The sequence below is a fragment of the Mustelus asterias genome, chromosome 1 (genome assembly GCF_964213995.1).
Source record: "Mustelus asterias chromosome 1, sMusAst1.hap1.1, whole genome shotgun sequence".
Lineage (NCBI taxonomy): Eukaryota > Metazoa > Chordata > Chondrichthyes > Carcharhiniformes > Triakidae > Mustelus > Mustelus asterias.
The window spans coordinates 84846986-84872568 of record NC_135801.1 but is presented as its reverse complement, the minus strand read 5'-3'; the positions used below and the strand labels follow the sequence as shown (position 1 = coordinate 84872568).

At 47.1% G+C, this 25583-nt stretch overlaps 1 protein-coding gene across 1 annotated transcript in view; it reads left to right on the top strand.

Moving 5' to 3' along the window:
• The window catches only part of LOC144508523 (uncharacterized), a 628622-nt gene extending 605650 nt beyond the window's left edge, over positions 1-22972 (top strand). Inside the window, exons 28-32 of the mRNA XM_078236560.1 lie at positions 5794-5847; positions 11970-11996; positions 12541-12585; positions 16492-16578; positions 22724-22972. Of these exons, the coding sequence (XP_078092686.1) occupies positions 5794-5847; positions 11970-11996; positions 12541-12585; positions 16492-16578; positions 22724-22972 (462 nt within the window). The remainder of the gene's footprint in view (positions 1-5793; positions 5848-11969; positions 11997-12540; positions 12586-16491; positions 16579-22723) is intronic.
• Positions 22973-25583: the final 2611 nt, after the last annotated feature.

Below are 25583 nucleotides of genomic sequence, written 5' to 3'. Positions count from 1 at the left end.
GCAGGAGTAGGGCTAACCTCCTGGACAAGCGGGAAACTGTTCAACCTCCGATGCCTCCAGGCCAGAACCAAGACCACCCCAACTTCTGTCGTCGAGCTGCAGTATGCAGATGACGCCTGTGCACACAGAGGCCGAGCTACAAACCATCGGTGAAGCATTCCTCAAAGCACTTGAGAGAATGGACCTCAGACTAAACATCCGGCAAATAAAGGTTCTCTACCAGCCCGCCCCCACCGCACACAACTGTGCCCCTCGCCCCCCACCCCCGACCTTCAAGGATAAACAGTAAAGGTGACAATCACAACCCCAAGGAGATCCAGCATGGGGTCTGAGTAAATTCCAGAAACCAACACCTTTTGGGGTTCTGGTGTGAAGGAAATCAATGATTTAAAGTCGGAGAGTGGGAACGACATCAAGACTTTTCAAGCTTTGAATCAGCTTGAATGGTTGCATGGTACTAAAAGCTGAATAGAAATCGACAAAGGTAGCGTGAGCATAGTTGCTTAATTATCTTGTGTGCTGTCGGATCAAATGGACCAAGGTCAGAACAGCATTACCCACTGACTATAAGGTTGATAGGCAAACCCTAACTGCTCAATATCTGGAACAGGAGGATCTAAAAGATGCTTTGACACAATGTGCTCACAGCACCTCATGACTATAAATGTAAAAGCAACTGGTCTGTAATCCAGAGCTTGAGTATTGCTGAAAAAAAGAGACATGCTGTCAAAACTTTTCATCTTGCAGTCATCAGGACAGCTTGCAAGATAAACCAATAATAAAAAGAACAACATTTTATACTGCATGAGAAGAGGCTGCTGATTGGTTAGCAAGTGGAATCTGATCAGTGGAGGCGTTGCCATGGAGAATGCAACAGGGAACTTTGTTCAAATTCAAACCAGCCAGCTCGGTTCTGATCAGTCAAGACATTGCCATGAGGAATGAACCAGGGAATGGCTGTCCCCCAGCCTTTTAAGTAAAAAAGGTGTGGACATGTTCCTTCTGTCTTCAAAGGACAAGGCCCTGTGTGTGAATATATGTGGCTTCTAGCAGGAGTAAGTGAGCTACACTGCAGGTCCAACTGATAATATTCAATTGATTTTCAGTGTAATTCTTAGCACAATCAGGATTGTTTAAACATCATGTCCAATAGCTGTGATTCCACGTTTGCATAACATATGTGAAACAATCTTGGGCCCAGTAAAGCCCCGCTCACCTCCAGCCCTGGTAAAGCTCTGCTCATCCCTGATAAGAGTCCATTATAAAGGATATGATAGCAGAGCATTTAGAAATACATTATATAATCAAGAGTAAGCATGGCTTCATGAAGGGGATATCATGCCTGACAAATTTATTAGAATTCTTTGAGGTGGTAATGAGCAGGATCGATGAAGGGGAACCAGTAGATGTGATAGACTTGGATTTTCAAAAAGCATTCAATAAGGTACCACACAAAAGGCTCCTGAATAAAGTAAGAGCTCATTGAAGGTAATATATTAGCCTGGATAGAGAATTGGCTAACTAATAGAAAACTGAGAGTTGGGATAAGAGGGGCATTTTCAGGATGGCAACCTGTAACTAGTGGAGTGCCATAGGGATTGATGCTGGAGCCACCATTATTTACAATATGTATTAATGACTTGGACAAGGGAAGTGAATGCACCAGTGCCAAGTTTGCGAATGACACAAAGATAGGTGGGAAGGCAAGTGGTGAGGATGACACAAAGAGTCTGCAGAGGGATGTAGACAGGTTAGGTGAGTGGACGAAAATTTAGCAGATGGAATATAATGGAGAAAAGTGTGAAGTTACGCACTTTTGGTCGGAAGATAAAAGGAGCTGAATATCATTTAAATGGAGAAAGACTGCAGAAAGCTGCAGCACAGGGAGGGGGTCCTCGTCCATAAATCACAAAAAGCTAGCATGCAAGTTCAGCAGGTAATAGGGAAGGCAAATGGAATGTTGGCCTTTATTTCAAAGGGAATGGAGTATAAAAATAGGGAAATCTTGCTGAAGCTATACAAGCTAGACCTCAGCTGGAATAATGTGAACAGTTTTGGTCCTGTTATCTAGGGAAAGAAATACTGGCATTGGAGGCTGTCCAGCGAAGGTTGATCCCGGGTATGGATGAATTTTCTAATGAGGAGAGGTTAAGTAGGTTTGAACTGTATTCATTGGAGTTTAAAAGAATGAGAGGTGAACTTATTGAGGCGTATAGGATTCTCAGGGGGATTGACAGGGTAGATGCTAAGAGGTTATTTCTCAGCATAAAAGGTCACCCATTTAAGACAGAGATGAGAAGGAATTTCTTCTCTGAGGGAAGTGACTCTGTGGAATTCTTTACCGCACAGAGCTGTAGAGGCTGGGTCATGAAGCATGTTCAAGGCTGAGATAGACAGGTTTTTAATCAGTAAGGAAACCGAGGATAATGGGGATAAGGCAGGAAAGTGGAATTGAGGATGATCATAGCAGATCGATCACGATGTCATTGAATTGTGGAATAGATTCAATGGGCCAAATGGCCTACATCTGCTCCTGGGCAAAACCTTAATCACCCCAGTTAAGGTCCACTCCTCGCCAGCCCCATTAAAAGCTTCACTTTCCCTGACCACGGTAAAGCTGGGATCAACCCCGATCAGGCAAAACCCCACTGCCCACTGCTCCTGGTAAAATCCCATTCACCTCCGGCAGCTACATCGCCCGGCCCCGCCCCCATCCGCCTGGCCCCGCCCCGTCATCCGGCCCCCGGCCCCGCCCCGTCATCCGGCCCCGCGCCACCGCCCGGCCCCGCCCCGTCATCTGGCCCTGCGCCAGCACCTGGCCCCACGCCACCGCCCAGCCCCGCGCCATCACCCAGCCCCGCGCCATCACCCAGCCCCGCGCCATCACCCAGCCCTGGGCCACCGCCCAGCCCCGCCCCATCATCCGGCCCCCACAGCATCACCCGGCCCCGCGCCATCACCCGGCCCCGCGACATCACCCAGCCCCACGCCATCACCCGGCCCCGCGCCATCACCCGGCCCCGCGCCATCACCCGGCCCCGCGCCATCACCCGGCCCCACGCCATCACCCGGCCCCGCGCCATCACCCGGCCCCGCGCCATCACCCGGCCCCGCGCCATCACCCGGCCCCGCGCCATCACCCGGCCCCGCGCCATCACCCGGCCCCACGCCATCACCCGGCCCCGCGCCATCACCCGGCCCCGCGCCATCACCCGGCCCCGCGCCATCACCCGGCCCCGCGCCATCACCCGGCCCCGCGCCATCACCCGGCCCCACGCCATCACTCGGCTCCCACAGCATCACCCAGCCCCACAGCATCAACCAGCCCCGCGCCATCACCCGGCCCCGCGCCATCACCCGGCCCCGCGCCATCACCCGGCCCCGCGCCATCACCCGGCCCCGCGCCATCACCCGGCCCCGCGCCATCACCCAGCCCCGCGCCATCACCCGGCTCCCACAGCATCACCCAGCCCCGCGCCATCACCCGGCCCCACGCCATCACTCGGCTCCCACAGCATCACCCAGCCCCACAGCATCAACCAGCCCCGCGCCATCACCCGGCCCCGCGCCATCACCCGGCCCCGCGCCATCACCCGGCCCCACGCCATCACCCGGCCCCGCGCCATCACCCGGCTCCCACAGCATCACCCAGCCCCACGCCATCACCCAGCCCCGCGCCATCACCCGGCCCCCACAGCATCACCCAGCCCCGCGCCATCACCCATCCCCGCGCCATCACCCGGCCCCGCGCCATCACCCAGCCCCACGCCATCACCCGGCCCCGCGCCATCACCCGGCCCCACGCCATCACCCGGCCCCGTGCCATCACCCGGCTCCCACAGCATCACCCGGCCCCGCGCCATCACCCGGCCCCGCGCCATCACCCGGCTCCCACAGCATCACCCGGCCCCGCGCCATCACCCGGCTCCCACAGCATCACCCGGCCCCGCGCCATCACCCGGCTCCCACAGCATCACCCGGCCCCGCGCCATCACCCGGCCCCGCGCCATCACCCGGCCCCGCGCCATCACCCGGCCCCGCGCCATCACCCGGCCCCGCGCCATCACCCGGCCCCACGCCATCACCCGGCCCCACGCCATCACCCGGCCCCGCGCCATCACCCGGCCCCGCGCCATCACCCGGCCCCACGCCATCACCCGGCCCCGCGCCATCACCCGGCCCCACGCCATCACCCGGCCCCGCGCCATCACCCGGCCCCGCGCCATCACCCGGCCCCACGCCATCACCCGGCCCCGTGCCATCACCCGGCCCCCACAGCATCACCCAGCCCCGCGCCATCACCCATCCCCGCGCCATCACCCGGCCCCGCGCCATCACCCGGCCCCACGCCATCACCCGGCCCCACGCCATCACCCGGCCCCACGCCATCACCCAGCCCCGCGCCATCACCCATCCCCGCGCCATCACCCGGCCCCGCGCCATCACCCGGCCCCACGCCATCACCCGGCCCCGTGCCATCACCCGGCTCCCACAGCATCACCCAGCCCCGCGCCATCACCCGGCCCCCACAGCATCACCCAGCCCCGCGCCATCACCCATCCCCGCGCCATCACCCGGCCCCACGCCATCACCCGGCCCCACGCCATCACCCGGCCCCGCGCCATCACCCGGCCCCACGCCATCACCCGGCCCCACGCCATCACCCGGCCCCGCGCCATCACCCGGCCCCGCGCCATCACCCGGCCCCGCGCCATCACCCGGCCCCACGCCATCACCCGGCCCCGTGCCATCACCCGGCCCCACGCCATCACCCGGCCCCGTGCCATCACCCGGCCCCGTGCCATCACTCGGCTCCCACAGCATCACCCGGCCCCGCGCCATCACCCAGCCCCGCGCCATCACTCGGCTCCCACAGCATCACCCAGCCCCGCGCCATCACCCGGCCCCGCGCCATCACTCGGCTCCCACAGCATCACCCGGCCCCGCGCCATCACCCGGCCCCGCGCCATCACTCGGCTCCCACAGCATCACCCGGCCCCGCGCCATCACCCAGCCCCGCACCATCACCCGGCTCCCACAGCATCACCCAGCCCCGCACCATCACCCGGCTCCCACAGCATCACCCAGCCCCGCACCATCACCTGGCTCCCACAGCATCACCCAGCCCCGTGCCATCACCCAGCCCCGTGCCATCACCCAGCCCCGCACCATCACCTGGCTCCCACAGCATCACCCGGCCCCACGCCACCACCCAGCCCCGTGCCATCACCCGGCTCCCACAGCATCACCCAGCCCCGCGCCATCACCCGGCTCCCACAGCATCACCCAGCCCCGCGCCATCACCCGGCTCCCACAGCATCACCCAGCCCCGCGCCATCACCCGGCCCCGCGCCATCACCCGGCTCCCACAGCATCACTCAGCCCTGCCCTGTCTCCCAGCCCCGCCCCGTGCCCCACCCCGGCGCCACACCTCCACCACTCAAAAACCAAAAGCCCACATTGGGGGTGTGGGGGGGGCGGGGGGGGGGGGGGGGGTGTAGGGGGGGAATGGGGAATGAAAAATGCAGAAGAGAACGAGAAACAAACAGCTTAATAAGAAAAGGAAAACTTTGAAGAAAAGCTGAAAATGAGGAACAAAAGCCCGTGTTGCCACATTGCAGCGTTACTGGTACATTCTGGACATGTGCTTTATCAACCTGTCGATTCCTACAGGGTCTCCCTGAACTTGGCAGTCCCCTTGTCTGTCACGTCTTAAGATAACAGAAGCATTTGAGAATGCTTGCTTCTATCTCTCTGTGACTGTTTAGTTGATATGAAGTGTTGTCATTTCAGGGTGAAAAAGGAGCAGTTGGTAACCCAGGGCCAAGGGGACCCACAGGCTTGCCTGTAAGTATACCTGGTGTTAGTATGTGTTACTGCAAAAGGGAATAGTGCCACTCATTGCAGAATGTGAGTTAATGTCCAATTACAAATGGTTGGTAATTAGTTTGGGGAGTTGATTAGCTCAGTCGGTTGGACAGACAGTTGTGATGCAGAGCGACGCCAAAGGCGTGGGTTCAATTCCTTTATCAGCTGAGTTTATTCATGAAGGCTCCACCTTCCCAATCTTACCCCTCACTGAGATGTGGTGACCCTCGGGTTAAAATCACCACCAGTCAACACTCCCTCTCAAAGGGGAGAGCAGCCTATGGTCATCTGGGACAATGGCGATTTTATTTTATAATTAGTTAATGGACATTTTATTAACCCTGTGACTTGAAATTACACATTAGAATTTTTTAGGAGCAGTTTTTTGATGGATAGAATGGGTTTTGATGGGTTCAGACGCACAACTCCTGCAGTTTGCATTGCTATAACCACAATGATTGTGACTGTGATGTGCACATTGTGGAAATGGTAAATAAATATCAAATGAAGTCAGTTTTCCAGCTTGACACAGGCAAGGTATTTTTGGAAGGAAGAATAAGCAAGCAAAGAGGATAGGTAGCCTTCAGCTCAGTCATTTGTCAGGCATGTGAATAGGAGAAAGAGTGGAGATCTGTCAGCACGCCGGTCATCTTGCACAGTTTCAATATTATGCAGAGCATCCCCCAGGGTATGTATTTGTGGGGCACACAGAGGCCCTTAACTTCAGGGCTGGATGTTTCTGGTCTCGCCCAAATTGTTATTTCCGTTACAATCATTGGGTGCTGAAGAAAAATCTGGCAAAGGGCCCAGTTGCTGGATTTATCCACAGTGGCTAGCCTGTGGGGGAGTTGAAATCAGGCTTAATCCATCAGAGGCAAGTACAAAATCGTATTCCCTCATCCCGAGGATGATCTTGTGAATTTGGCACTTTTGGATCGCTGCTTTCCAGGAAGAGCAACTGAAACGCCCAATCCCGGGAGACAGTTTAATCCCAATCCCCAGAGACAGTTTAATCCCAATCCCGGGAGACAGTTTAATCCCAATCCCGGGAGACAGTTTAATCCCAATCCTGGGCGACAGTTTTATCCCAATCCCAAGGTGCACAGGCCAGTCAGAGGTCAGGTCTGAGCTTGGGACATGCAAACAACTTGGGGCTGGAAGAACGCAGGTAGCTTCTTCCTCACAGGCGCAGAACGCCTGTCAGAGACATAGCGAACACCCATAGAGGAAATCCTACCCTCGTTTATCTCAAATCTGATCCATGATTATTTAAAGTACCAACACTACCATTTACCTACAAACATGTAAGATAAATCACTGTGGCACATTCCTCTATGAACGTCAATCCTATTTTATTTGCATGTGATGACAAATGAGGCACACAGGCTTTGCTAACCAACTACCTGCTGCAACTGCTCAGTGGCCACTGCACCACAATGGTGCTCTTGAAATGTGGCCAGTTTTATTGAATAACCTTTTCTACTTCGTGGGGGGCTCCTGCTTGAGGCACCTTCTCTCTCCCTTAGTTGCTTCAGCAGTTTCCACATCTGGCGGGGCTGCCTCTCTCTCTCTTGCTGGACGGCCTACCATTGGGCCTGCAGTCTTAGGACCTCCCACTCGACCTCCTTAATTAGATGGTGAGTGTGCGCCAGAGCCATGAATTGGCCATCCATTTAAGAATAGTGCTGGGCATGTAACCCGGCAACACTGGTCAGGGTCAGAAGCTGGAAATGATCCCAACATAGGGGTCCCAACCCCAAACATCCAGCCCACTGCCTCCAACTAGACTTTAATCCACCCACTGCATAATTAATTTCTGATGTTTCTCAGTCATTGTTCATTTCTAACAGTAAGTAATGTTTAATTAGGTGACTGGAGGCCCTGCGAAAGCTGGAGCAGCGACAGACGATACCTTTGGTCATATTAAGGGATGAATGCTTCACGTAGAGATATGGCATTACTTTACATTGGCCCACTCATATCAATAATCACCATCTCCAAGCTCCAGTCACTTAAAAAAACAATTTAAAATTAAAGCAAGTCATTTGAAACATGTTCTGAAGTGTACCTGGCTTTCCTTTTCCCCTCTGCTCTTTGCTCCTTCATGTCGTCTCTGTTTCTGTTATTTTAGCAGCATTATTTTTCAGTCACTGTGTGATACAGACTTGAATATTGCTGCAAAGAGAGACGTGTTGCCAAAGCTTTTCATCTTGCACTCATCAGGACAAATGCATGAATGCCACATTTCAAATGATCACAAACAATTTATGCTGCAGAAAAAAAGGATGCTGACTTGTTGGCAAGTCAACTCTTAACTGGCCAAGGCATTGCCATAGAGAAAGCAATGGGGAACTATAAGCTCCCCAAGCTGCCAGATATTTCAAAATAGGTCAACACATTCCTTTAGTTCACAGAGAATGGGTCCCTGCGTATGCATGTATGTCACTTTTAGCAAAAGTAAATGACCAATGTTAGCGCACTCTTATAGTTCAGGGCGGATGGTGGCACAGTGGTTAGCACTGCTGTCTCACAGCACCAGGGACTCGGGTTCACTGTCTGTGTGGAGTTTGCACATTCTCCCCGTGTCTGCGTGGGTTTCCACCAGGTGCTCCGGTTTCCTCCCACACCCCAAAAATGTGTGATTGGCCATGCTCCATTGCCCCTTAGTGTCAGAGGCATTAGCAGGGTAAATATGTGGGGTTACGGGGATAGGGCCTGGGTGAGATTGTTGTCAGTGCAGGCTCGATTGGCCGAATGGCCTCCTACACTGTAGGGATTCTATGAAGTGCTGCCCAATCACGGAATCACATCCAACATTGGCATTCTGTTTTCCAAGCACAGGCTGGTTGAGTTATGGTCTGTATTCTGCCGAATATCAACCACCAAAGGAACATGCTGTGTGATTTGATTAGCCGATCATTGGGACATACAGCCAGAGTGTCTGACATTGTACTGACACTGGAAATCATATGTCATGTTCTGCCCACCACGCTCAGCAAGGTCGTGTGCTAATTAAAGTGCAGGTGCGATGCCAGATACATAGGCCGTAAGTCCCAATGATTGGCTGATCGAATCCGAATTTTACGTTGAACATGCGAACGCATGCCCAACCCAAATTGCATGAAATCGTGCGAGAAAACATTGAGCATCATCGCATTCATGTGCAACATTACAGTTGATGGGGACACTTCTGACCTCCGCAGGCAAATGGCCAATTATAAGCTTATTAAGGAACCAATTGTCAGTGATTTTACGTGGCCCGTCCACTTTTGCAGTTGGCAAAAGGGCCAATCGGCCTTCATGTTCTTGCTACAAACACCATCCAGGCCAGAGAGGGATAAAATCTGCAGGGTTAAATAAACTAAAAGAAGATATGTGAGGAATGAGGCGCTATGTAGTCTGCTGTCAGCTGTTTGACTTTGTAATGTAGACACAGTTTGCAGTGTTTTATTGAGCTAATTTCATTTTTACAATACAGACTTCAGGGAGTGCCTGCCTTCACCTCACTTCTCTCGGCACACACCCTCTTCCCGCACCCCCATGGCAGCGCTGAGCCTTTCTCAGTGCCCATTTCATGCTGGCTTTCAGTTAATTAGCCAGCCAGCGTGAAATTGTGGTCAGGGGTCGATTGAAGCTGGAAGCGCATATCATGTCCAGTTCCAGGCCCACTGATTGCAAGCGCCGCATGAGCTCAAGATTCAAGCTCTCATGTTCCTTTGGTCATTTGTAATAGGTGCAGTACGGACCATACTCAACCAACCTGCACTTCCAAAACCCAAAACATCTATTGTTAGATGTGATTTCACAATTGAGTGTGCGCTAATTACTGCCCGCTTGATTGGCCCCCTTCCATAAACATTCACGTCCTTCACCACCGAAATACAGGGGCAGCCGTGTGTACCATCTATAAGATGTACTGTGGGAACTCACCAAAGCTCCTTAGATAGCACACTCCAGACCCACAACCACTACCATCTAGAAGGACAAGGGCAACAGACACATGGGCAGCTGGAAAGTTCCCTGCCAAGTCACTCACCATCCTGATTTGGAAAAATATCGTCATTCCTTCACTGTCACTGTGTCAAAATCCTGGAACTCCCTCCCTACCAGCACCGTGGGTGTACCTACATTACATGGACTGCAGCGGTTCAGGAAGGCAGTTCACCACCACCTTCTCAAGGGCAATTAAGGATGGACAATAAAAAATGCTGGCCCAACCAGCGTCACCCACACCTTGTAGATGAATTTTAAAAAGCCACACTAATGAACAGTTTAAGATAATCAGTCAAGTTTGTAACATGGATCATTTCCACTTGTGACATACATTTTGTGCAGGGAAGCATTCTCTGCTAATAATCATGTCCAAGTCTTGCACCTTTTCAAAATTACCTTGAGTCTTGGGGTACCTATTGTTCCCTGTTGTTTTCTCCATGGCAACATCTTGGCCAGTAAGAAGTCTAACAACACCAGGTTAAAGTCCAACAGGTTTATTTGGTAGCAAAAGCCACTAGCTTTCGGAACAGGCTGTTCCTTCGTCAGGTGGATGGGAGTTCTGATCACGTACAGAGCACAAAGACACAAACTCAATTTATATGAATAATGGTTGGAATGCGAGTCTTTACAGGTAATCAAGTCTTAAAGGTACAGACAATGTGAGTGGAGGGAGCATTAAGCACAGGTTAAAGAGATGTGTATTGTCTCCAGACAGGACAGCTAGTGAGATTTTGCACATCCAGGCAAGTTGTGGGGGTTAAAGATAGTGTGACATGAACCCAATATCCCGGTTGAGGCCGTCCTCATGTGTGCGGAACCTGGCTATCACAACATCTTGACTCCACAACATCTTGGCCAATCAGAGTTGCCTTGCCAACCAATCAGAAACCTTTTCTTCTATAGTGTTAATTATTGTGATAATGTGAAATTTGGTATTCTTGCGTTTGTCCTGATGAGTGCAAGATGAAAAACTTCAACAACCTGTCTCTCTTTTCAGCAATATTGAAGCATTATTTCTATTTACTCTGCCTATTCTATCTATTTTGAGTTGTTTTAAAGTTTAAGACAATTCCTTTTTCAGCCTTGCATGTCTCACAATTTATCTTGAAGATGGAAGCTTTGGCGAGAAAAACATGACCCTTGATGGGTTGTAAACCTGGTGCACACTGATTTCCCAGCCGGTTCGGCATAGTGTGTAAAGACTAATGTGGTTGTGTCAGAGACAACATTTGCAATTGGTTTGTGTTAGATACTTACTATTGCTGGACAAACTGGGATAGATTATCACTCGCACTGCCTGGGCAATAATCTAGTGAAACGGTCAACCACGATTTACAGAATCCTGGTAGCTACAACAAGGGCTGGAATTTAATGTGGGCTGGGGGATGGGAAGGCCACGGCACTGGGAGTGGTGGAAGGTTGCCCACTGTTGTCCCCTACTCTCCCAGCCACCACCCTCGGCTTGAGCGAAGCCATAAAATCCCGCCCATGGTCAGGAGAGTAGGGTGATGTGTTGAAGTGGCAAGCGACAGGGAGGTCCGAGTCCTGCTTGTGGACGGATCAAAGGTGTTCAGCAAAGCAGTCACTCAGTCTGCATTCCCGTTTATTTCATTTTGTTTCATCTTTTCATCTCATTCATCCATTTTTATCATCCTTCTTTCTCACTCCCCCTCTTCCGTGCCTCCCCCCCTCCCCGACCCTCATAGTGTAAATCTCTTCTGATTTTCTTTGCTCTAAGCTCTGAGGAAGGGTCATCCAGACCCGAAACATTGGCTCTGTTCTCTCTCCACAGATGCTGTCAGACCTGCTGAGATTTTCCAGCATTTTCTGTTTTTGTTTCAGATTCCAGCCTCCACAGTATTTTGCTTTTAACTAAACTGAGAAATGAATGAGCAATCACGACACCAGCCCAAAGAAAACAGCAGCACCTAGCATCATTTATTAGATTTTATTTTGGATTTTGGACAGTGTTAGATGTTTCTGAGATGAAACAATTTGTAAATGATTTGATGCCCACCCATAGGAAATTACAACCTGAGAGTACTGCATTGAATATAAAAGTCGGAAGCAGATTTGTCAATCATTATGTATGTGTTGTTCTTTCACAGGGTATTGATGGAGATCCAGGGTTAGACGTAAGTCCCATTTCCTTTATACTCGTATTTCTACCAACCTTGTTTCTAAGGATTCACTTCAGTTGAAAGAAAGTAATCCAGAATTTGCAAAATACTTAACCCTTTTGTCCAAGTTTTGTCTACTTTATTTGTGGATTTCAAATTGTTTAAAAATGATTTTTGGAAATATTATTGCTATTCAGGAAGTTTGGATGTGAACAATGGCTTATTCCACATATCAGATATTTAATTGATGGATCGAAAGTTGAGCTTCTTTCTTTTGGAAAGAAGACAATTTTGTTAGCCTCAGTGGAACCTTTAAGAAAATGAAGGTAGCTGACAAAATTAATCAAAGCAAATTGTTTATTCTGACCAAGGATTTAAATACCAGGAGCTTGGGCGGGGATTAGGAATAAGAAGGTTACAAATGGAGATTGAGGAAAATCTGCCCCCTTTTAAACCAATAAAATTAGTCTGAATAAACAGATCCTTTGTAGCTTTGTTTTTTTCACAGCAGGCATTACAAATTTATTCAAAGTTATTTTGCTGACTTTTTTTCTTTCAGGGTTTCTCTGGTCCTAAAGGAGATAGAGGAGAGAGGGGAGAAAAGGTGCAGTTACAGAAATGTTTATTTGCCAATGTCTTCAAATGGTTATTTCCATTGTTCGTGAAATGAAATGATCCGTGAGCATGCAAACCAAATGTGCTTACAGCTCCAGTATTCCTTTTCAGTTTGCATTGGGTACAACACAATTCCCTGAGTGAGGTTCCCTCTATATGTGCCTATTGTATAGCCTTCCAATTGTAATTGAACATTATACAGTGAGGTACAAAAGAAAATTATTGATTTGATAGAATACATCACAGTTAATTCTCTCAGATTATTTCACAATTCATTCCAAACTGTTTATATGTTCAATATCATATGGATAATCATCAATAAATAAAAATAAGGAACAGGGGGTTAAACATTAAGCAGAAATAGTTGGTGGAGATTGTGATGTGCAAAGAACATTGAAGGAGGCAATAGCATTGTGGTATTTTCACTGGACCAGTAATCCAGACCCAAGGCAATAATCTGGGGACGTGGATTCAAATCCTAATAAAAGTAATCTGAAATTAAAAGACTAATGATAACCATGAAACCATTGTTGAATGTCGTAAAAACCCGTCTAGTTCACTAATGTCCTTTAGGGAAGGAAATCTGCCGTCCTTACCTGGTATGGCCTACATGTGACTCCAGACCCACAGCAATGTGGTTAACTCTTATCTGCCCCTCTGAAATAGCTGAGCAAGCCACTCACTTCAAGAGCAATTAGTGATGGGTAACAAATGCTGGCCCAGCCAGCGATGCCCACATCCCATGAATAAAAAGGAATTATATAAATGTTATAACTTGGTTCATTATCTTACTAATTGTTTTGCGTCTGAATTAAAAATCGGGCAGTGGTGCCTACAGCTTTCAATAGTGGAACAAACATTTGCCACTGAGCTTTAAAGCAGTTGGCGTGTTCAAACAATAAATTAACTAAGGCAAGATCAGTTAATAAAGTTTTTTTTATGTGTACAAGTTATCGGTGAAATTGGGAGACTGGTTTGAACACACTGCCCGTTAGGTAGAGCCTGTAACTACATTGTTATAAGCAAATGTTTGCATGCAAGGATTTCCATTCAGAAATCAAAATAGAAAGTGCTGGAAAACTTCAGCAGGTCTGGCAGCATGTGTAGAGAGAGAAACTAAGTTAATGTTTCGAGTTCAATAATATTCCCTTGGCACTGCAGCATTCGTTATATTTTGCTTTTAGTTCCATTCAGAATGTATCGGATACGTTGACTTAAAAACTTAACCAAAAATGATGACCATCGTGTCAACATGCACTTGATTTTTATACTTGCAATTATTCCAGTGAAGTTAATTATTAGGTAAAGTTCTATCACTGGGCTGGATTTACCATTTTTCCTGGACCTTAGTCCAAAAATATGGAAAAGGTAATGAACTAAGGTACTAAGTATATTTTTAAATTTTTGTTTTTCACCTGATGTATTCCCACTGTTTTAAAGAAAAGCTTTGGCTGGAATTCTCTGGCCCTTCACGCTCCTCCTTTGCTGCCAGCGAGAATAGGGAATTTGGCACTCAGTCACATCTGGGTTCACTGCAGTGTGACTAGAGAACCCCAGCTGCGGGTGAGATCAGAGAATCCAGCCCTTCATCTCAATGAAAACCCCCCAGAAATCTTGTTTCCTGTGAAATCTGTCAGCACGAGGAACCCCGAGCCCTGGCTGTTTCATTTTTTTGGGTCTTTCAGGATAATTTAGCTCCTTTGGACTCAGGAAACAGGAACAGGTAGTCTCTCACTATTGGTTCTTACCAACTAAGAGGTGTACGCAGGTGGCCTAGATTACCTTTACTATGATTCTTCTCCATCCAGTAATTTTGCACAATCTGTACTTTTGCAACAACAAAAAAATAACTAATTTTCCCAATTACTTTATCATTTGACAACTTAAAGCATTTGATCTAAAAGAGAGGTGCTCATTTTAATGAACCTGTGTGAAATCAATAATAGCGAAGTGAAACTGAGTGTGGAGTTGGGAAGTGGTTGATTGAATGGGATAATAAGGAATACTGAAGCTTTGGCATTTGGATTTTGACATGTATGTTTTTGAGTAAAGCACAGAGATGTTTATTTGGAGAGCACTTTTTAAGCTGCATGAGCAATCCATCCGTAGCTTTCTCGTGGTCTTGTCTGAGCTGACTAATGACATGAACTCAATATCCACTGCTCTCCTATTGACTGTAAAACTATTCACAATACTATGTAGACTGCATTAACTGTGTCCATCCAGGGCTCTGATGTAGACTGCATGAGTTGTCCATTTTGTGTAAACTGTACAAGCCAATCTTCCACATCCATTTATATTGGCCTTTAGGATGGATATAGCTGGATGGATACATAGCAAATTCCTATGGCATTCCTCTGTCCACTAAGTGCTAGCACATTATTTTCAATTGTTTAACTTCTCCGTTAAAAATAGCGAACAGAGAAATGCCATATGTGCATTCATCTGCTGACATAACTGGCAGTGATTTAGGAGGCTGTGCACTGAATGAACTATCAATCGACAGTTCATTTTTGACGTGTATAAGTTTTCCATCTCTTGCAGACTGTATAGGGTTGATTGTCTGAGTTCACAACACTGGCATGGAGCCTTGCCCACAGCACATTGGGAGGAGATTACTGGCAGAGTTACCGCAGCTTCCCAATATGAGCTACCAGCTGGTAAAGCTCCTCGCCAGGAACATCTACTCAGAAAATTATCCCTGTATGCTATCCATCCACAGCCCTCCTTGTAAGTGTATGAGTTATCCAATAATAATGGTTCCATTGTCTTAATCGGGTCTTGTTCCCTGCCAGACATTTGAACTAAAGGCATAATCGACATGAAACGCAATGGGTGGGATTTTCCCAAATTGCTCGCCACAGAAATCGTAGAGGGCGGGGCACGGACCACGCAAAGGTCCATTGACCTCGGGCAGGACTTTTTGGCATTGGGGTAAGCGGGGCAGGAAAATCCTGCCCAATAAAGACAGTGACCAATCCACTGGCACAATTTTGTAAAAATTATCCTGTAACTTTGTAAGTGCAATTTTCCAAGACCAAACCTCATCAATTAAATTATTCAAGGACTAAAATATCAAGGAATATATCAATTTGAAAAAAGCACGGTTCTCTCATTGGCCAAATGCCATGTTTCATGGATGATGTTCTTGGTAGTTGGACGTTTGTTTTGGTTAGATATCTCAGAACATCAGGAGGGCTGTGTTTAATGATGATGTTTTGTTTCCATTTTGCTTTCAATTGCACAACTGATTGAATTGTTTCCGGTTTGTCGAGGCAGTGTCCTTTTCTGTTTGCCTATGCAGCACTTGTGAATGAGGACAGTGACCACTAACTGCAACATGTGTCATTGCTGCAGGAAGTTGCCAAAGCACTTATACAGCAGATTTCCATTGGTCACAAGAGCATTCTTAGGTAAACACAAAGGGCCACTCCCTCTGTCGAAATGTTATTCTTTCCAGATGCTTTTTATTCCTGTTGCTCAGATTGAAGCATGCTTCACTTTCCTGGAGGTACCTACCTTTCTCCTTCCCCCTCTGCCCTCTGAAACCCAAGCATATTGGTTCCCACCTATGGACCTGCCCCATCCTTTTAATTTTTACTCCTTAATTTGACTGCCTTAATAAAGAGTTGCAGTTTTACCTCTTTCTGAATATAACTTGCTCCTAAGTGCTCCTGAAACCTCACTAATTTCCCTTTTTTTTTCTAATATCATCCTTTATCCTCACTGAAGTCCCTTTACTCCTTATAACCGCCGAGCATTTTTCTGGCTTTAAACTCATTATTACTCTTTTACTGTTTAATTCTTAGTGTTCAAATCGGCTTAACGTAATGTACATGTAGCCGTGTCTGAGTTCACAAAACTTTTTTTTTTGACCAAACCATTGTGTCTACAGGGGGAAAAGGGAAAGAAAGGCAAAAAAGGGCCAAAGGGGGAGAAAGGAGAACAGGGTGCCCCTGGATTAGATGCACCTTGCCCATTGGTATGTCTCTGCTGTGTATTGGTATTCAGACATCTCAAACCAAACAGAAGAGAGAGGCACCTTTTGTCTAACGGTGCCAGTGCACATAGCGAAATAAATTATTTATGCAGTGTTTTAATTGCAGATTTCACAGTGAGCACCAATTCTGCCGAATTTGCCACCTACAATATTTGGCGCATGGCATTCTGCTCACAGTGAATACAAGAATTATTCCCTGTATGTAAAGGGGGTTTCCAGCTCTTCACAATTATTGTGCAGTGGAGCATACAGTTTCACACACACACATCAAATATTTAAAAGTGCACATCATTTCAAATCCTCTCTTTTGGAGAGGGGGTGGGGACAGTGACAGTAAAAGGATTTCAATATCGCACTTTTGCTTCAAACTTTCCATTTCTGATTTGAAATGTACCAATCCAAGCTGGAGACACAAGAACAGTTTTGCAAATTGAGCGTCTGTTTCTTTAAAGTAGGCATTATTGAGTTTTTTTTTAAGTAAAAATGGGACGAGAGGATGCTCAGTTTCATGGTCCTTGTATATTTCCAACTTGGTTTATGTTACGGAAACCCTTCTCTCCACATGCTGCCCATGAAATCATTAGCTGCTTCTCTCTCCTGTTTGGAAACTATCAAGTGTTAGCCTCTCTGCAGGCGGAATGATTCATTTGTCAATAACAATGCAAGTTGATTTCAATAAACAGGGACTCCGAGGCAATAAGGGGGAAAAAGGGGAGCCAGGCCAGCCTGGCCTGGATGGGCTGGATGCCCCTTGCCAATTGGTACAGTATTCTTTTTCCTACCAACCCTGCATGAAGTCTTTAATTAGGCAATCTGTCACAATGCAAAGCAGTGGTCTGATCCTCTTTGCATTGCAGGTTTAATGCATGCGCATGACTGGACTTTCCCTCAACTAACGTTTCCCAATGCAAGAAGGGTGTGCTTGTTATTTATTTACTGACCAGTATGCAACATGTGCTGTATAATCTAACCCTGATAAAGTTATTTCCAGTGTATCACTGAGGAACTAGGGGGAAATCGTTAGGATATAATGCTCAGAGATTTAGTAATCATGAAGCATTAACATATTCAGTGTGTTAGAAACTCAGAATCAGGCTACATTTGTTTTTTATTAGAAATATCTGCAACAGGTCCCAACATCTTCAGTGGATTGAAGTCTAATCAGTGCCTCCTTGGGGTGGCACAGTGGTTAGCACTGCTGCCTCATAGTAAGAGTTTTAACAACACCAGGTTAAAGTCCAACAGGTTTATTTGGCAACCAAATAAACCTGTTGGACTTTAACCTGGTGTTGTTAAAACTCTTACTGTGTTGTCCCCAGTCCAATGCCGGCATCTCCACATCATGACTACCATCGACGCCTCATAGTGCCAGGGACCCAGGTTCAATTCCCAGCTTGGATCAACGTCTGTGCGGAGTCTGCACGTTCTCCCTGTGTCTGTGGGTTTCCTCCGGGTGCTCCGGTTTCCTCCCCAGTCCAAAGGTTAGGTGCATTGGCCACGCTAAATTCTCCCTCAGTGCACCCGAACAGACGTCGGAGTGTGGCAACTGGGGGATTTTTACAGTAACTTCATTGCAGTGTTAATGTAAGCCTACTTGTGACATTAATAAATAAATTTTAACAGAGCAAAGAGAGGAATTTGATACTAGTGGATTAACCATTCGAACAATTACATTACCAATCGTGATTTGTATCCTAATTACATTGAGCTTGTGTGTGCAAGGCAGTTATTCCCTGTTTGAGATCTAAAGGGTGGAATTTTAATATGCTCTTCCTCATGACCAGGCAGGGGGAGGTTTAAGTGGTAAAAGTGTGAAAGTGCCCCCCCCACCCCAACTGAAGTCCATGATGAATACACCTCCTTCCAGCTTAACTGCAGCCAATTTGACTGTGTACAAGTATCTTGCACAGGAGAGTCAGCGATTATCAAATGTACACTAGGCTCCGCTCTGCAGATTTTGGCAGGCAGATGGGTTTTCCCGGACTGAGGAAATCCACAAGCTGAAGGGAGGTGGAAGCTGCCAGGTAAATGCTTTTCCAGCACTGCTTGTTGGCCAAGGAGGAGCAGGAGTTCTTTCCCCCTAACCCCAGACTCCACCATCATTTGGAACCTCCAACTAATATTCTGCCTCAATTGCTCCTTCCCTGAAATCCACAGACCCGCTGCCCACCCCCCCCCCCCCCCCCGCATCCCCACTATCAGCACAGACCCCCACCACCACCACCGACCCCCACCACCACCACCGACCCCCACCACCACCCACCACCCATCACCACCACCACCATGATCTTCTGACCCTGTGATCCCGCCAGCCGCCAACCAAACCGGTGTGTTCTGAATTGTTGGGGACCGTACCCAGTGGTTCCTGTCTTCTGCCAGAGCCTGTTCAGTTTTCATTGCAATTTTGCAAGTTCTATAATGGATGGGCCACCCTTTGCACCAGGTAACCACTCATACAGTGAAGGAGATTCACACCGGTGTGTTTTAGCACTTGACTTCAAATTGACCCTGCCTGTTGGCTGTGACAGTCCAATATAAAATCAATTTGGGAAATCCCAACCCAGTTACTGGTGAATGCACTTCACAGGAATTCTCACAAATATGCACCCAAATTGACCTTCGTGCTCCAAAATGCCCTCACAAAATGACAAATGTTGAAATTAAAATGGAGACCACTGGGAATACACAGTAAATGTGTTTTACCTGTGGGATTAAAAAAAAAAGGCTGGTTCAAAGTTTGTTAAATTTGTTTATTAGTGCCACAAGTAGGCTGACATTAACACTGCAGTGAAATTACTGTGAAAATCCCCTAATCGCCACACTCCGGCGCCTGTTCGGGTACACTGAGGGAGAATTTAGCATGGCCAATGCACCTAACCAGCACGTCTTTTGAACTGTGGGAGGGAACCGGGGCACTGGGAGGAAACCCACCCAGACACACGGAGAACGTGCAGACTCTGCACAGACAGTGACCGAAGCCAGGAATTGAACCCAGGTTCCTGGTGCTGAGAGGCAGCAATGCTAACCACGGTGCTGCCCAGATTCATTAGAACTCAAAACTGGAAGATAAATGGGCAGCTTCATTAAATAAAGCAAAAAAGAGGAAATAAGAAACCAGCAACATGCCCATCATAGGCACATCAACTCCAATCAGTCCAGGGCCACCTAGATTAGTAATTGTCTGCAAGTAGGTGTTTTTTAATCAGACATGGAAGCATTTTGGTTTGGTGAGATGTAAAGATTTTTCAAACTTTATTTTAACATGTTCATCCAAGTGGAGAATAATCTCCTCGGAATGTCAGTGTACCCCTGGAATTTGGAGATATCAGACATCTGAGACAGTCAGGAAGCTGAGATACGCTGGAACCACCAGACAGCATCTCATTACACTGGATCTATTTCGACTCCCCGGGGAACTGGGTTACAAAGGATACAATGATCTGAAAGGCTATTCACAGAATCCAGCATCATCCAAATCATTACTCAGGGCAGGATGCACTGTTCTTGTAGTTAGTGTCATGATGTCCTGTACTAGTGTGCCTGTTGCCTGATGCAGATTAAATTTGACCACGCATTTATACTGCAGTGTATGACTTCTGATTAGAAAATGAGATTCCAATTATAACTATTTACATTGAATATAGCACATTTATAACAAGGTAAAATGTTCCAAAGTATCTGACAAGAGTGATATCAATAAAAAAAATTGACAACCAAGCCACAGAAGGAGAAATCAAAACATATAACCTAAAGCTTGATCAAGGATTGGGGAGGGTGTGTATATGTTAAGAGGGGCAACACAGTTGGATGTATAGTCACCCATGCCAGAGCAATTAAAACCAGTGTGCAAGAGGCCAGCACTGGAAGAACAGAAAGATCTTGAAGGGCAGGAGAGGCTACAGAGATGGGAAGGGAGAGGGGTTTGAAAACAAGGATGAGGATTTTAAAATTGAGACAACATTAGATGGGGAGCAAGGTCAGCAAGTGCTGGGGTGAGGGGTGAATGGAATTGGAGCAGGTTAAGATATAGGCAGCAGAGCTTTGGATGAGCACAGTTTATGTAGCTGGAAAGCTGGGCAAGAGTGCATTGAATAGTCCAATTTGGAGCTAACAAGGACATTTGTGAGGGTTTCGGCAAAAGTTGAACACGGTTGGAGTCGAGGGATGTTATGGAGGTGGAAGTTGGCAGTCATGGTGATGGTGCGACTGTGCGCACTGTTCATGTGGGATCTAATATTGGGCTTCAGATAAGCAGGATGACAAATTGCAGACAATGGCAGACTCCAAGGAGGGGGTTGAGAGAGAGCTGAGCATCATTAGCATATACCTTGTGTGGTTTCTGGTGATGTTGCCAAGGGATAGCATATAAAATAGAATGGGAGCAAGGATAGATCCTTGGGAACTCCAAAGATAACAGAGCATTAGCAGGAAGAGCCACCATTGTAAGTGATTGTCTGGCTATAATTAGATACATAAGAATGGAACCCCAAGCTAGGGTAGTTCCACCCAGCAGGAAGACAGTAGAGATGCATTGGAGGAGGAGAGTGTGGTCAACTGTGCTGAAGGCTGCAGACAGATCAAGAAGGATGCTGAGGGCTAGTTTACCACAGTCAAACTCACAAAAGGTACAATTTGTGATTTTAAAAAGGCTTGTTTCGGTATGGTGGCCAGGCCAGGAACCTGATTGGAGTGATTCAAACGTGGAATTGTGGGAAAGACGAGCACAGATTTGGGATGAGACAATACATTCAAGGATTCGGAAGAAGAAAGTTATTTACGCAGACATAATTCCTCCAGTCCCTGCCACCAGCCCCGGTCCATCGCAATCTCTTTCACTTCAGCCCAGATGGTGTCCTGTTCTTGGTGGTCCTTCTTAAGTGTATTCCACAAGAACATCTTCTGCCTGGTTGTATCCACACAAATGCCACTCTGGCAGAGTGTACATCTGGGAGGTGAAATACGTGTCCTGCCACCAAGGTCACCTCTTCATCACAATATCCCACAGGCAACACTGACCAGTCCTCAGCAGCACTTCCTTATTGATGATGCTGTCTCTTCATGTGATGCCCAGGATCTTACATAGGCAGCACTGGTGGTAGACATCCAACTTTCAGGACACCTTTACTGCTCTCCATGTCTCGCTAGCATAGATTGTGTTTGGTATTTCTATGGACATCTAGACTTGCAGTTTTATGGCCATATTGATGAGGTCCGGACAATGTAGAGCCATCAGAAGACTGCTGCTTCTTTGCCGATTCTTGTGTGGATGCCAATCTCTACATCACCCTCCCTGTAGACATTTCTTCCTAGACAGGGAAAGTGGTCGACTTCCTTGATATTCTGTTGCCGGATGGCGATGGGAGGAGTCTTGTTGCTGTCCAATCTAGTCACACCACCGAAGCCAGTCCAAAAAGGAGGAGCGTTGCGCATGGGACTAGCACCCTCACCTTCTACAACCCATCATTGCTACAAAAACAGCAAGAAGTTGGAGCAGAAAGAGAAGTTGGAAATTAGTCAATAATTTCCAGGTACAGAGGTCAAGATTTCTGGAAGAGGGAATGACGACAACCAGTTTGAAGGGAGGGAGATGTGACAGCAACTCAGGAGAGGGATTATTGACAATATCAACTAACATGGGAGCCAGGAAGGGAAGTTCAGTGGTTAACAGTTTGGTTAGAATAGGATTGAGGAAGCAGGGAGTGCATCTCATGAACAAGGTAAGGTCAAAGAGAGGATTGCCACTGATGGGATCGAATGGGAGAAAATTGAGTGTTCAGGGAGTTGTTGACGAAGTTTATCACAAAGGGTTTGTGGAAGGGAGGGAAGTGGCAGAGGCAGCAGAGCGAACAGTCTTGGTCTTTGTGATGTAAGCTCCTTGCACTTATTGTCAGAGGGAGAGTGGGCAAGATAGGGAGTGGGATCTTCCAGTCCCACTGAAAATCAGCGGACTGTTGGCTGGCCCACCAGATCCCCTGCTGCATGTCCTACCATGGCAAGGCCAGGAGAGGATGGTTTAAGAAAACAGTTTGTAGTCAAGAAAAAAAGCTGGGCTTGATTTTTGCGAGCCTGGGCTGTGAGCGGTTTGTGATTTCATACCTAGTGTGGGGCTTTGCCTTTTTCAAATTAGGAGAAAATGGCCACTTCCAGTCAAGCCTTCCTAATAAAGAAATATCCACTAGTGGTGAGGTTCATGCAGATAACCGTGCAGCCACAGAACTTTCCCCAGGCAGGTAGAGTACAACTTGCCATGACGAGAGTCCAGATAACTCAGTTATTGTTGACAGTGCTTGGTCCTCCTCAGCCGTCAATCTCAGACCAGTGGTGTAGTCTAACTGAAGTACGAGTTACAGGACTTCACTTTGAGGAATGGGAATGAAGGATAAAAAAGGTTACCAATCAATGCTGTACCTCCCACCTTAAAATGAAGCAATCAACAGTGACCAATCAGAGGCAACTTTCAACTCAACTACTCTCAGGTTAAAAAGACTAAGATGCAGCTGGTCAGGATGTTCCTTGGAAACTAAAGCGTGTTCTAACCTAACAGATATTTGGAATGGTTACAGTAGGGCTACAATTCCCAACTGGGTGCATTAGGTGTTATTTTAGTTCTAATTTTATTGTCAGAGTTGGAAACTTTTATTAAATCTTTTGTTCAGGTCCCAATTTGTGTTAGCTCTTGGAAACTGCAGGGGGGAAAAAAAACATTGGGCTGGATTTAACATTTTCACTGTGGTATCCATTGGCCAGACAGAAGCCATCGGGGATCTGGCACGTGTGTCGGCTGAACCTGATCACGTGGCAACCAACCAATGATTGCGGGCAATATGGCCCTATCACAGGATCACGTGGCAGGACCCGCCCACATCAGCTGATGGCCGTGCAGGAACGGGCGCCATATTTAAAGAGCAGCTAGTCAAGCCCCTGAGACGAAATTTCTTCAGTCAGCTTTGAATGCAAGCCATGCATTTTAAATCTCCAGCAGCCAATTTATTGGTTCTCAAAACACATGATACCTTCCAAAGTCTAGAGAGAGGAGCCCACTGGTGTCCCCCATTTTCATTCTGTAGCATTAATGGGGTAACACAAGAGGTCTGAAAAGTCACAGTCCAGCGGCGAGCATCCCCCTGTCCCCCAGTCGACCCCGAGAAGAAACCAGCGGCATAGAAACTAAGAGTCGCCATAACTTTAAGGGCAATTGGACTGCATGAGAGCAGATAGCTCAGTGATGCACTCATTACCTTCCCACCATGTGTGTCCAACTTCCCGCAGTGTCTGTAACCCACCAATGATTTAACCCACCACTCCATCAACTTGACACTTGACATCCCGTGCAATTAAACATTCCCATCACCTTTCCCAAAATTCCACCACTATTTCCAAAGCAGGTTCAAGGTGTAATATGAATCACTGCAGCATTTGTTTGTCTTCCTGAAATAAGAAAGCACTCTTAATATACTCTTCAACTTGGAATATACCAATCTTGCGTACTTAATGCTCCTCAACCCTTTGGTAGTGTACACTTAACAAAGACGCCTTCCCTGAGCTTATCACTTCTAAGCTTACACTAGCAACCTTCCCTAACTATTAACATGATGTCAAGGCTTCTGGCTGATCTTAACAAATTGCAGTTCACTCCCAAAAGGACTCAACTTTTCATATTAGATTTCGATATTGCTCCCCAAACCCTTCTTAGCTTTTCGTGCAACCTCCTGTTCCATTTATGTAACCAATTGTACCCCTTACTTCCATTGTACCAATAGGGCAATATTTGAAATGTTAAATATTAATTTGGGACAGATAAAAATAAGAAGAATTCATCAGTGAAACATTTTACGATGAATTGTGGTATTTTAATAGAAGACTGCATTTTGATGGGAGTACATCGCACACATGAATGAAAGTATCACCAGAGAGTAGTGTGTACATTATATATTTATGAAAAGCTGTGGTATATTGCATTTGGCTCTTTCACAGTTCAGACCATTGACTCTAGCTGTAAAGGTAAAAGTGTTCAATGGATTTTTGTTGTGCATGGTTATCTTCTCTTGAGGAAACAAAATGCTGGTTCTAGACCAAATCCTGACAATGTCATCATTCTGATTTCTGGATGTGATGCGTGATTTATTATAGGAAATTGTGAAAAGAGACAGCTATCAATAAGCTGCTCGACTGCTTTTGATCATGTGTGCTAAGCTTGAGTTGCTTAAAAACTGATTTGACTGCACATTAGCACCTATAGTTTAAATAATGAGCTGCAGTCTTGAATCTTATTATTGCTGAATGAGAGAACAAGGAGGTAATAATGATTGATGTAGGCACAATGATATTTGAAAGCATGACAAGTTCGACATTACAGTGTGAAAACTGATGTAAAAATGATGGCCAGCCAGTGACACCCATGTCCCACCAATGAATAAAAAAATATATTTAGCATCATGTGGCCAATCATAATCCAGTCCAGAACATAGTTTCTCAAAGCCTGATAGGTGACCTTTACTTTAAAACCACTGAGATGTAGGAATTCAGATATTCCTCTGTGTAACAGTTCATGTGTGCTGGTTAGCAGGATTATAGGACTAGGAGCCTACACTGCTGACTGTATTAAGCACATTTCCTGGATGGGACAGACACGAGTGCCCTAATAATGCCTCCTGTGTCACTCTCCGGGGATTACTTAATTCTTCTTATTTCTTTTTATCGGGAATAAATATTGAATTTTGAGTGCTAGAGGGTATGAGGTGGACTGTTCAAATTTGGAGGAACTGTAGAGAGATTGGCAGCAATCTCCTGCCAGCCCATCAGATAGGTCTTTATCAAACGGGGGACGAAAGCCATTTGTTGCTATTGACTGTAGACCAAAACTCCTCTTGAGATTACCCTACTATAGGCCTTTTAGGATGCACAACTTTCCAGCCATGGATTGAATAAAATACCAATCTACAATGGTTATCCTGTCCAGTGCACGCCCAGCCCATTTAAACTAACTG